The following is a 13,183-nucleotide window of genomic DNA, read 5'->3' on the forward strand; positions in this document are numbered from 1 at the left end:
CTTTCTGATAGTTGAGTAGTAATAAAGAATAATAATGATGATGATGTCACTAATAATAATAACAAGAACAATAATAATAATAATAATAATAATAATAATAATAATAATAATAATATAATTTGCCAGTACCATCATCACAAATCCTATTTTCTAGGCAAGATGGCAAAATATAATATTTCTCATAAGTACACAATAATCTTAAAATGGTAGACAACTTGGAGAAGTAAATTAACTTTCTGTACATTTACATCCACACTGCCTTCAGCAACAAACACTTGCTTGATGTTGATGACTTCAAGCATGAGAAAAAATAAATAAATTGGCACCTACACATTCACATATTTTGCAACTCCATGGGAGTTGTCAGGCTAGGGTGGCAGGTAACGCTGATTTGAGTAGGAAAGTGAGTGACTTCACCGCATTACCTTTGTATAAAGCTACAGGACCTCTCCAGCACCTCTTTCTCATAGTTATAAAGTGAATGAGAGCTTGGCTGATACTGCACAGTCATTTACCATTTTGAAGAGTGCATGTATTGAGACAAATGTATAACACACCACACTGCATGGCTATACATTTTCCCCAAATTGTTCTACCCCTACTATGGTGGTAATAAAAAACTATGTTAGGTTGGTCCATCCACTATTCCAAATATTTGTGCCCCTTTTGTTTCACTGGAAAATGCATCAAAGAAATTCAAATTTGACTTCTCTTACATATCTTGAGAGTTAAACCTGTCAGATGAGGGCTCCAAGTAGAACATATTATCTAGTCACAAGAAACTTATTTGACTTATTTGATAACTGGTCCCTCAGATATATTAATGTCCATTAAACTCTATATGCTCTTATCTTTATAAAGATCAATTTTAAAGATCAATTTTGGGGAGGTTACTCTCAAACACACCTTGCTACCACAAATTAAATATGAAGGCCTTTTCTCAAAGAACATGGGCAGTTTGCAAGGTCTACTTTACTACTCATATCTCATTTAGCAAAGCACTATGCTGCACATCACTTCAGTTTCGTTCTCCTCACACGAGTCATTTTGAAAAGTAGTAGTTTTATAATCCTCAGTTTGCGTGTACCACAGCTTAAATCCAAAACCAAATGCTTAGCCAGTGGAGATTTCACCTACTTGTACTCAGTGGAATGAGTTCATAGAAAACAATATGATATATCTTGGGTACAGCAATTTTGATCTGTTAAATTTTTATTGATTGATGGATGTCACCATTCATCAGGCAAATGATCACTTAACTAAATGGAAAAAGCACATTAATAAATGTATTACTGTGGGTTATGGAAAAAACATAACTAATCCTAAAAAGTCATTCATTATAATATTTGTTTGCTCAAGCATACATTGAAATAAATGTATTTATGGATACTCCATTCCAAGCCCACAGCCAAGATCAAAGTTACCCAACACAGCGAAAATCCATTATATCAGTGTGCCCACACATTGTTCCCTACCTTACAAACAAAACTTTTGTTGTCATATGTGCTTTGCTAAGCCAAGAACTTCTTAGTGCCATAGGAAATGGCATGAAATTGGAAACAGTAAAAATGACATTGAACTGTGCAAAGTGAAGCGGCTACAAACATGTGTACACCCACAATGTCACGCAGTAACTATTTAAAAAATGAAAAATGAAGCATAAGATCACTGAGTTCTATCATGTGTGCTGTAGGACGTGGGAAGAGGCTATCTGGGACTCACTTGGGGCAGGAAGGGGACTTGGAGGCCTACAAAAGTCAGCTGAGGGGTGTAGGGTTAAGGCAAGAGGCGGGGAGGATGGCGACCTTAGACTAGAGATTTTCCTCACCTCTTCTGCACATTTTTATCTTTCTTGTTCTTCAAAATTGTACAGATTGTTGATTTAGTTATATAACACTCAGTACTTAGATTTGCTACACTTTTTCCACTTTACAAATTTTTAAGATAACCAACTTCCTCACTATTTGGCAAGCTCATGGTTTGAGTTTTATTGCACATTATTTGCAAAAAATAAGTATTTCCACTTCTAAGGGCAAAATAAGCAGATACATAACTACATCAGTGAAACTCAGAGACATTTAAAAACAAACCCTATTCTCAGGTCAACACATGGCCAGTATTACTACAAGTTCATTATATCGTATTTATTCATTGCAGCATCTTGATCTTATCTGGAAAAAGCATTCATTATAGCATCATTTGTAATAACAGTCCTACATTGTCATTTGTACATTTATGTATGTATGTATGACTGCCACTGTGTGTTTCAGCCCCGAGACAAAGAGGAGGGGAGGCGGGGCAGGAATGTCTGTGTGTATGAGTGTATAAATGGGCTACAAGTGGCATGCTGTGCTCAACATATTTTACACTTTAGTTATGCACAGAAAAATTATATGCATAGATATAATTGAACTCAGGTCTCAGAAATGTAAGAGGAGTGCAGAATTTTACATGCCCAGCTTGTGTAAGGAGACAGCAAGGACAAAAAAACTGAGAGGAATGAACTAGAGGTAAATGGAGGAAAGATGGATGAGGCAGAACATTTCTGTTATTTGGGAGATGTTCTGGACTGTGAGGTGGAGAGGACAGTGAGAGCAAGAGTGGTGCCAGCGTGGTTAATTGGAGGGAGGTGGCTAGTTTACTTGTGAATTGTAGCATCCCTCTAAAGAGCAGAGCAGGGGTGTACCAAGTGTGTATTAGATCAGTGATGTTGTATGGAGCAGAAACATGGGCTCTAACTAGAAAATTGATGGAGGTATTGAGAGCGAGTGATCGCAGAATGCTGAGGTATATGGCGGGGATCAGGTGGCAAGACAGGGTGTCCAGTGCAGATGTAGCTAACAGATGTGGAGTAGAGGACGTGGAAACAGTGCTCAGAAGGGAAAGACTCCAGTGGTTTAAACATGTAAAGAGAGCAGGGGAGGATACAGTGCAGGGGTTTTTGGAGAGATTGGAGGTAGAAGAAAGGAGACCAGTCGATAGACCTAGGAAAATGTGGAGAAGGTGTATACAGGAAAACTTGGCATTGATGGGTTTGGATGAGCATCGGGCAGAAGACAGAGTACGTAGAATGGAGGAGAGCCGTAAAGCATCCAACCACTCAGGAAGAGTGAAAACGGACGTTAAACAAAATGATGATGATGATAACTGAACTAACATGAATTTGGGGCACATGTTAATAATAAACATACATTTACACTGTGGCTGCATAAAGATAAGATGACTGTGGAAGGGTTAATTTAGTAAGCAGGGACAATTTCCCAATTACATTTGACACTTTGGGATATTCTTGTACTTTCCTGAATATTCTTCTCACTGCACATCTAAGAATGAGAGAGTATTTACTGAGAGCAAATGGTGAAGACTTTTTTTAGGGTAAGATGGGGCTCATCAATGTGGACGTCACCATTTATGTCCATGGTTGGCACAGCACCACTGTGCTGGTTGAGTGTCAACTGTAGTCTTCTGCTAACTGTCTTCCCCTACAGTAGTGATGAACCTGTTTGTCAATATTTTCCCTAGATTTCACAGTAATCTACCTCCCATCATTTTTTCTGCATTGCAAGCAATGTAGTTTGCTCTTTTTGTCATACTAGACTTCCTAACGCCTAGTGATGCCCACATATGCATTTTAACTTTGCTAATGCAAAGCAACTTTTAAAACAGAAGTGAACTTTAACTCCTGCAGGCCATTTTGCTCTTTTGATTTACTTCCTCTTGTTATTCTCAGCACTTAAAGCCACTGACCTGAGTCATGCATTAGACAAGTCTTTTCCTCAGTACTAATTATGTACATCATTCTTACTTTTTTCACTTTACTGATTACTCTACAATTTTCTTATTTTAAATGCCTCTCATTTGCCTCAGTAATTTTGCTTAATGTTAAAGCTAGTCACATCACATCCAAGCCTTCATTTACTTGATTCATACTTATGCTTTGAAATGCTTGCCTTTGATTCCGTAGTGAATGGCTGAGCTTCGGTAACCTCATCAGACAGGGCTACAAGTGAACTAGGTTTTTTCCTGTTGCAGTCATGGATAACTATCAGCTCCAAAAATATAATTGCTGAAGAATTTCAGCATGCATGTAGGGCAGTCCATGTTGGCAGAGTATGTGATGACCTTAAACTGCTATCATTATTTGGTGCAACATTTACTGCTGGTGCTTTTATATCTCTGTTTTATTCTAGTTTAGCCAACCTCATTTCAAATGTACAATAGAGATATTTCAAGCAAAGTGTCGCAGTATGACCTGTCATTTATCATAAATGATCATGTTGAGGGAGGGAAATTAGTTTGTTTACATTTGTGGGAACACATTTAAGTGATAAAATATATCAGATAACATTCATGATTTCATTTAGCTTTGCCCTAATCTGTATGTTAAAATTTAGCACAAGGCCTTAAAGTCAACACCCATTAATTATCTACATATATCAATAATGGGAGCATACCCTGTAGGTGCGCTTGGCCCTTGAGCCTGTTTGTTCAATTTTGTGGCCTGGCTAGTGGTAATGTGCCGCCTCCCAACACTAGCACTTTTCTTGGGTGGAGGTTGTCAGCTGGATGGAAAGTTCAAACTAAGCGCTCCACCCCCTTCTGTGGGAGAGGTACGTAGATGAGAGGGGAGACAGGAGTGGGGAGAGATAGTTGGGGAAACTTTGGGGAAGTGTGGTAGGGGAAATACAGGGTTGGATGGAGGGAGTTGTAGAGAGGACGCAATCTACTACATAAGATTATGAATTTTAAAGCATTTCACAATCCATTGTCTTCAAAACAACAAACAGTATCACCAAAACAATGTATGCTTTACCTCTAAGGCTTACATAAGGAAAAGTATGGTTAAAATTTTGAAGGAAATTAAGTAACACACCTATATTGTCTTAGGCAGTACTGCACATGAGAAATTGATCTACTTTGGGAATTAATATTTTTCCCAATAGCCATTGTGGGTTGATCAACAGCATTGCCAGTTAGCATGAGTGTGAGCAGGGCACCTCTTCCTTCATGTCCACAGTGTTGGGCTGGGGTGGCTGGTAAAGAGAAGCTAACTTCTTCCTGACATCCTCTCCTCCTCTTTTCTATCCAGCACCCTACTAAAGGTGTTACACTGCTCTTGAAACTCCAAACCTGCTCATGCCATACCAGATTAAAAACAGTAAATGTTTACAGATAATTTTTATTCAGCTGAGGTAGGCTTTCACTTTTGAGAATGTGACACAACTCGCAGCATAACCAGAACGTACACAAAAGTTGAAAGTGCGGCTCAACATGTGTACCGCCAGCTGTGTTGTCAACCTCTCAGCCCTGGCTTATAAACCCTCACATTCCCCATTTCACTCCAACTTCCTTCCTCACATCCTTCTTCCTTTCTTGCCTTCCTTATCACTCAGATCTATTAACATGAGGGGGGTGGGAGTGATCTCAGCTGACATCTTTGCTAACTGAATATAAAACAATCACAATAAAGAAAATACATGTTTGGAGGCTGTCAAGAAATATAGTAATTCATATAGACGTACTGAACTGTGGCTGCATTCCTGGACAAACGAGGTCATCCAGTCCTGACAAGTTTGTTTTATTAATTGAGACACGGAGACAGGACTCCATGCATAGCTCATCTCCTGCATCACATCTCGGTAAAGAGCCCGGGTGAACACACATGCACACACTGTTGCTTAAAAATATGCAGGGCTTGAGGAGGAGGTAAATTTCTTCCTCTTTAATTCAATGTATATAAAATCAAATCTCTTAGTAGCTCGTCACTGGTTTAGTCATATTCTTGTTCTGTATTGTTAGTTTCCACTTAAATTTCCTACATTTATGTTTTGCATATATTGCCAGAGTTAAACCCTACTGTTTTTCTGTGATGTTATCTATAAAGCTTCTTGCAACTTTTTTTGTGGTCACAGAATACTGATTCTCTCCCTTTGCCAAGGATTTTTTTTCTTTCATATGGTTTTGCTTTTTCTGTTACTGAATAAGAAGCTTTGTGTTCCTGCTAGTGTATTCTCATGGCTTCTTTGAGGAGCATTTGAAGAGGACATTTTAGCTGCCTCAGAGTACTGATTACTTCCTTGCAGAGTAGCACACTGTAGATGTGTTGTATATGTAAACAAATTGTCCTCCATCAGAGACAGGAGAGAGCCAATAAAAACAGTAATTACATAGATTATTATTTATGGAATAGAAGACATCTCTTGAATAAAAGGATATCAATTGGTATAGCAAGAATCCCTTTATGTTCAATGAGGCTTCATCTCAAAGTTATTATATACTGTTCATATATAGATCTTTGGAGCTTGGCACCCCATGTGACTTAGGGTGTTGAGTTGAAGGATAGCATGAATATTCTAGCCAGCCTTAGCTTGCTATAAGATCTTCTTGACCTATCCCAGCCTGCTGTAACTGCATCTATTTTGTCAGGTCTTAACTTTGCGTGCATGTCATGGCTGCATGCTGCTGCTTCCACAGGTGACGTCAACGAGTGGGCCAGGTGGGTGCGTCACCTCCCAGTACCAGGGCGTAGCTCAGGAGGGGGCCTGCCCACCAGAGCCCCCACCCTCTACCAGCAACACCACTAATAACAACAATAATAACAACAATAGTAACAGCAACACCACCACGTCCAACAACAATAACAACAATCTCAACACCACCACAGCCCCGCTAATCCTAAACCTGTCCAACATCCAGGGCGGGGGCGGGCTACTGATCCTCAACAGTGGGGGAGGTGGTGGGCACCACCCACCTTCACATCCCCCACTGGCTGGCCCCCTCACGCTCACTTCTTATCTGGGTCAGCCCCATCCTGCCTCCACCGCCGCCTCCATCATCCAAGGACCTCCCCTCGTCCCTCACTCCACCCAGGTAGCACATCTTCACCACACGCATCACCACCATCATCACCCGCAGCAACATCACCACATGCACCAGCAGCAGCACCATGCCTCACAACATGGGCCACAGCAGCAGCAACAACAACAGCAACAACAACAACAGCAACAGCAGCAGCAGCAGCAACAACAGCAGCAGCAGCAGCAGCAGCAGCAGCAGCAACAGCAGCAACAAGCTACCCCTGCACCTCAGCATAATGCTAATCTTTTGGTTAAAAGAGAAGGTGATAAAGATGTAATGGAAAGTCTCAAACTAGATGCAACAAATGGCAATATTGCCATGGATTCTGGCACATTTGCTAATCTTGTATCCAGTCTTGAGGCTGGTGAAGCAAGAACAAATCAACAACAGCAACAACAGCAGCATCAACAACAACAACAACAACAGCAACAACAGCAGCAGCAGCAGCAGCAACAACAGCAGCAACAACAACAGCAGCAGCAGCAGCAGCAGCAACAGCAACACCAAAATCAGTCACAGCAACAACCGTCAAAGGACACATTCCTCAGCATTAAAGCTGAATTGTCGGAACTTTCAGTTGAAAAGGCTGAGCTGTTCTCTAACACGTTAGATCTCTCTCCTGATGACATTCAGAAAACTCTCTCGGCTAACCTTCCCCCAGGGTCATGTGGCCGCAAAGCACCCTCTACCTCTGATGTCAACCCAATGGACTTTATTGACAATGACATGACATCACCTGAGGATGATGTTCTGGCTAATCTTGATGCTTTTGATATGCTGAGTGATTTTCCTGATCTTGATCATTATGACACATCCCCTCCAGATAATCTGAATAGTAATAATAGTAATAGCAGCAGCAGCAGCAGCACAAATAATAGTGGTAAATCTGTGACAAATCAGAGTCAACAGACGACCCGAATGGACTACAGGGAGAACACTGCGAACATAACAGACTACTCTCCGGAGTGGGCATATCCTGAGGTGAGTTTGACATTTATTCATTTTTCTATTTTATGCCTAGTCTGAATTTTTATGCTTATATGAAATTTTCAAACTAATGTACTGAATATCAATTTATTATATGATCAAATATATGTATAATCTTCAGCCATGAATTTACTTTAAATGTTGCAGCATGTTACAAATGAAAGTGCAAATTCATGTCAAAATAAATGAGTAATGAAATGTGTTACAAGATACACGAATGTGAAATATAAAAGATTGTATGTACTTACCCATGCCATAATTCTGACCACATTCTTCATGTTCCAGTCAATGCTGCATTTTAACATTTATCGCATGTGTCCTCTATCCCTGTTTAATGATGCCTCAGGGAGGAGTCAAGGTGCTGGTAACGGGGCCATGGTATAGCAGTTCTTCGCCCTACACTGTGCTTTTTGATGGTGTCCCCACATCCACCACCCTTGTCCAGTCAGGCGTCCTACGGTGCTACTGCCCAGGTGAGGCCGAGAGAGTTAAGCCTTCCTGTATTGTGTCTCATCTTTAATATGGTCTGAAATATGCCATCAAACCTAAAGATTCAGCTTCATATGTTCATCAGTAACTGTACTTGTATGCTTCTGTATTCATAAAAAATTCAAAAGACATTGGAATAAGGCTTTCAGTTTAATATCAGAAGTGTTTGTGACTATAGGACGGGAGTTATGACCGAAGTCCATGGAAAACAGTAGTGTCTCCTAATACTTATGATGGTAGTCAATGAATCACTTAATATGCAAGGAGAGACTTACAATACTATATGTAAACCTCTTCATCTACATCTTTATATATGACTTTTTGCACTCATTGTGATACTTTATTAAAACTGTATTGTAATTTTACCCTGCATGTTATAACAGTACCAAGTTTACTTTTACCCTTATATACTCACTTATGCTTTTATGAATTTTTCCCATTTCCAGCACATGAGGTTGGCTTAGTGACTCTTCAGGTTGCCTGTGAGGGTTTTGTCATCTCCAATTCTGTGATATTTGAGTACAAAAAACCTCCATCCGATGAGAACAAAGTCAAAGAGGTAAATACTGAGTGTCGGTGTTGCATATACCTATATTGTTTTTAGATTTAGAGTCCTAACAACTTTCATCATAAGGGAAATAAAACATTCTTTATATTTTCATCTTGGTATTTTGTTCAGTTTGATAAGTTTTATTCTGAAGTGAGTTCGCTGTCAGTTGTTATTACCACACAATATTGTAATATTTTCTATGATGCATTGTTATAATTGACAGTTTCTGGGTTGGTTGGCACAGGAGCAGGTCATACGGGAGCAGGATGAACACCTGCTCAAGTTCACCCTCCTGCAGCGGCTGGAGACCATGGAGACGAGGGTCCAGGTCTGCCCTGACAGCCAGAAAAGCCCATCCAATTATGAGAGTGATGTCATGATGCACAAAGCTCATAACTTTGAGGTAGCGTCTTATGATCCAGGGATACATGGTGGGAAAGCCTCTTTGATGCTTTTATATTTATTGTAACTGTCTAGTATGATTCAGTTATTATGCTAGCCTCTAACTTATCATATCTTTTAGAATCAAACCATGTCTTTTTTCTACACTAGTTATTTATGTAGCTTTTCTTTTTCCTGTCAAGCTCTCCCTGCACTCAAACTTACAGGCATCCCTCATTATACAGCAGGGTTACATATCATGTTTCTTCTGTTGTGTGATAAAGTTAGTCATATATTTTGCACCAGAACCCTTGCTGTAATATTGTGCACCTGTTTCTTACTTAACAGAGTTAAAAGTGTCAATGCTTCAGAAACAATCACTATTTACTCAAGGTGACAGGGTTGCAAAGTGACTGTGGGCCATTATTGTCCAGTTTGCAATCAAAACAATTATCCATTCCTCTCTTTTCCTATTTAGTCCTGTTTGAGGATGTGTAGATGAGGATTTCCACTTCATGGTTCTGTAGTCATATTGAAAAAGATATGTAATAGGTGCTATTTCTATCTCATCTCTTTATCATCTTTGAAGCAGACATGAATATTCTTGCACCTTGTATAATGCTAGTAATCACATTGGTTGAAACAGTTACGTAATATGAAAAATTTTACTAAGTGTTGGCCATACATTTGGAATGTATTACAATTGGCCTTATGAATCTGAATATGTATAAATTTTATCGCACTTTCAGGAGCGAGTTGTATCGTATTGCCAGAGGATGAGCGGCAAGCAGTGGCTCAGCATGGACCACGGTTTTGCCTCTGGCCTTCCTGACCTTCATGGTCTCACTCTTCTGCACTTGGCAGCCATGCTAGGTTACTCTAGGTACATAATACTCTATCTTATACATAGTTTTTGTCAGGATATAATATTAGAATTATTATATTTAGTTTGTCTAATCCATTAAGAAAGTATTACTGTGAAATAAATAACAAATATACATGACCATACCAGCAGTAACTAGTAACACTTAAAATATTAAAATATTTTGACCTGTGCCTTGGATGCTGCTGCATTGTAGAATATTTATCCAAGTTTTGTGAAATATTTATAACTGAAATATTTCAATTTAGCAACTATAAAAAAGATAGCACCAGTATTCCATTGCTAGATGTAAGTTGCATCCTCATACTGGACATTCCTGGAATTTGTGCATTAAACAATAGCAGAGGCTGATGGGTGTCCATCTTTCACATAATTTAATTTCAAATAATTAAAAACTTTTACAAACAAAAACAAATGCTGCTGGCTATAATATGCAGTCTTTTTATGTTGTCATCTACCATTGCCTCATGCTTTTCATTATAAGAAGTACTGTTGTCATTCATTTAGGGAACACCATCACTTAGGCATCAGCAACTAATTATGCATTTGAGACATTTCCTAGTGCTGCCTCACACTGGGGAGCAAGCAGAACATATTATTACAGTTTCATAATTTTGCATGCATGAGGTCTGTTATAGACTGGTCTGTATAAGAGACTATTTGAGCAAATTTTAAACCAATTTATTACTTTTCTAATGCATTTCGGAAGATGTAAGTTTTTTTTTTTTTTTTTTTTTTTCTAAAAACATTCTGAAAAGAATTCAACTACATTTTCTAAGGCAAAGAATATACACCATCTATGAAAAAAGAGATGATTTTGGTTGGGTATTGTTATGTTCATTGAACTAATTTCTACTTTGTTTTATATTCCTTCAAGGTTAATTGTCATGTTATTGCGTTGGCGTGAAGAAAATCCATCTCTGGTGCTTGAGTGTGAAGTTGATGCCTTGCGTCAAGACTCCCGGGGATGTACCCCTCTGAGCTGGGCATGTTCCCGGGGCCACCGCCACACTGCCCTCCTGCTCTACCGCTGGAACTCGCAAGCACTGCACTCGAAAAATCAGCTGGGTCAGACTCCTTTGCAGTGTGCCACCATTAATGGTAAATGATTTTTCATATAGTATAATTATGCAAAAGAATGTACATTAATAAAATATTAAGGTATTTTGATTAGGTAAATTTAATCTCAAAACAAATAAAAGAGGCCTGGATTGACTGCATAATAATCTTAAATGTACCGCCTATGAGACCTTAAATAAGCTAAGTATGTTTATGCCAGTACACATACTACCAGCCTTTGGAAATTTTGGTAATGAAAAGATTGATTGACTAACTAATTCATTATTTTTGAGTGACTAGAAACATATGCACATTAAACCTATGTTGTAATCCTATCAACATACGATTGATGGTTTTATAATTATTTTTTGAGTAATATAACCCAGTCGTATAGTGAGAGATGATAGTTTTCAGGAAATTGCTTAACCATTTCTGTGTTCATTAGCTAGGGAAGTATGAGGGTTTGATAACCTTCAAACTGACATTATAACCCCCCACAGGGCACCACGCTCTAGCGGAGGAGTTGCAACAACTGGATGGACAACGAGAACAGAGAGGCAGCATGGAAGGATTGCATTTGTCTCTCTCCTCCTCCTCTTCTTCGCTATCCCAACTCTCAACCTCCAGCACCACCTCCACCACGACTTCCTGCAGCAACACCACCAGCATCAGCCCAGGAATGTCTGTGATTGGAGTAGCCCAGCACTCGCCTGATGTGTTCCTTCGGCCATCCCCACGCAGGTACTTTTTTTTTTTTTTTTTTTTTTTTTTCCAAAGTAGTAGTTTGGCTACCATGAATGTGCCAGCCCTTACTAAACTTCCCTTGTTGATATTTTTATTATTTTTTTATTACAAAGATGTGAAGTAAAGTAATATGTAAAGAAATGTTGAAGTAAATGGTCACACAACAGTCAGTGCAAATTAAATGTTCTGGTATGAAAATCCAGTGATTTTAATCAATTAATTTATTTATGTTTTAAGACTACATTTAGCTGAAATATTGTCAAGCAAGGTAATTTACATTGGCATATCCTTGGCCAAGTCCCAGATTATTGTACTCTGATCAGGTTCACAACAAAATAAATGATAGTAATCATAATGTTTACCAATGTGATTTTGACTTTTCAGATGTGACTTTAAAAAGCAACGGCACCTCAGCGTAGACCTTCCTCTTAGCAGCGAACAGGATTCTGGGCGTCCCATAGGCTGCCTGTCACCCGCCTCCTCATGGAGTGACACTTCAGTTCGGCGCGGCAGACTCATCAAAAGACCTTCTGTTGACTCTGGCATAAATTTGGCCAATGTTGATAATTACAAGAGAACCAGTCTTGACTCAGGTCTAGATATTCTACAGAAATATTCCAGGTAAATTGTAGGCTAAATATAAAGTTTATTCATTCAGTTGTCTATGACAGGCAGTGGAAAACAGAAATGTTCATTCTTTATTACCCTGTCTCAGGGATGCTGGAAACAAGTGACAACATTTTTATTTTTTAAATTTAGTTTGTGGCCTGGCAAGTGTGTTAACAATTTTCATGATTTTATATCAGCAGGGATGTAATAACAGATGTGAAAAATCTTCCTGCCTACACAATATTCTAACTTGCATTACTACATTTTGAATGTCACCTGACTGTGTGTGACATTTTGGGCTCCATTAAATATCATTACAGCATATTCTTCAAGAGGGAAAATTTCATATATGGGTACGTTGACCCTGTAATATCTATCATAAAATGTTTGTACAAAAGACATATCTAAACAAAGGTTCCACAGCAAGAGTTCAATGTCAGATGTCTCATTACTGCTATTCATTGCATTTCTTCACTCAAAAAGCTTTCACTTTCTACAAGCTTTGGTGTGAAAATTCAAGTGTTTTATCCCTTATCATCTTGCCCATGGCTGTAAATGTATTTATTTGCTGGTAGGAGGCCATTGGCAATTACAACATAGTGTCTGATGCTGCTCTTTCCACA

General features: G+C 39.0%; 1 protein-coding gene across 14 annotated transcripts in view; it reads left to right on the plus strand.

Annotated features, from left to right (window-relative positions):
* LOC126996566 (calmodulin-binding transcription activator 1-like) overlaps positions 1 to 13,183 on the plus strand; it is a 222,642-nt gene that overhangs the window by 188,175 nt on the left and 21,284 nt on the right. For 10 of the 14 annotated variants that reach the window (XM_050857148.1, XM_050857151.1, XM_050857147.1 and 7 more), the window contains 8 exons: positions 6,427 to 7,839; positions 8,192 to 8,318; positions 8,781 to 8,893; positions 9,108 to 9,287; positions 10,015 to 10,148; positions 11,026 to 11,249; positions 11,708 to 11,948; positions 12,336 to 12,572. In XM_050857148.1, the coding sequence (XP_050713105.1) occupies positions 6,427 to 7,839; positions 8,192 to 8,318; positions 8,781 to 8,893; positions 9,108 to 9,287; positions 10,015 to 10,148; positions 11,026 to 11,249; positions 11,708 to 11,948; positions 12,336 to 12,572 (2,669 nt within the window). The remainder of the gene's footprint in view (positions 1 to 6,426; positions 7,840 to 8,191; positions 8,319 to 8,780; positions 8,894 to 9,107; positions 9,288 to 10,014; positions 10,149 to 11,025; positions 11,250 to 11,707; positions 11,949 to 12,335; positions 12,573 to 13,183) is intronic. The other 4 variants (XM_050857140.1, XM_050857153.1, XM_050857152.1 and 1 more) reach the window with 3 other exon arrangements.

Source organism: Eriocheir sinensis, chromosome 10 (genome assembly GCF_024679095.1).
Source record: "Eriocheir sinensis breed Jianghai 21 chromosome 10, ASM2467909v1, whole genome shotgun sequence".
Classification (NCBI taxonomy): domain Eukaryota; kingdom Metazoa; phylum Arthropoda; class Malacostraca; order Decapoda; family Varunidae; genus Eriocheir; species Eriocheir sinensis.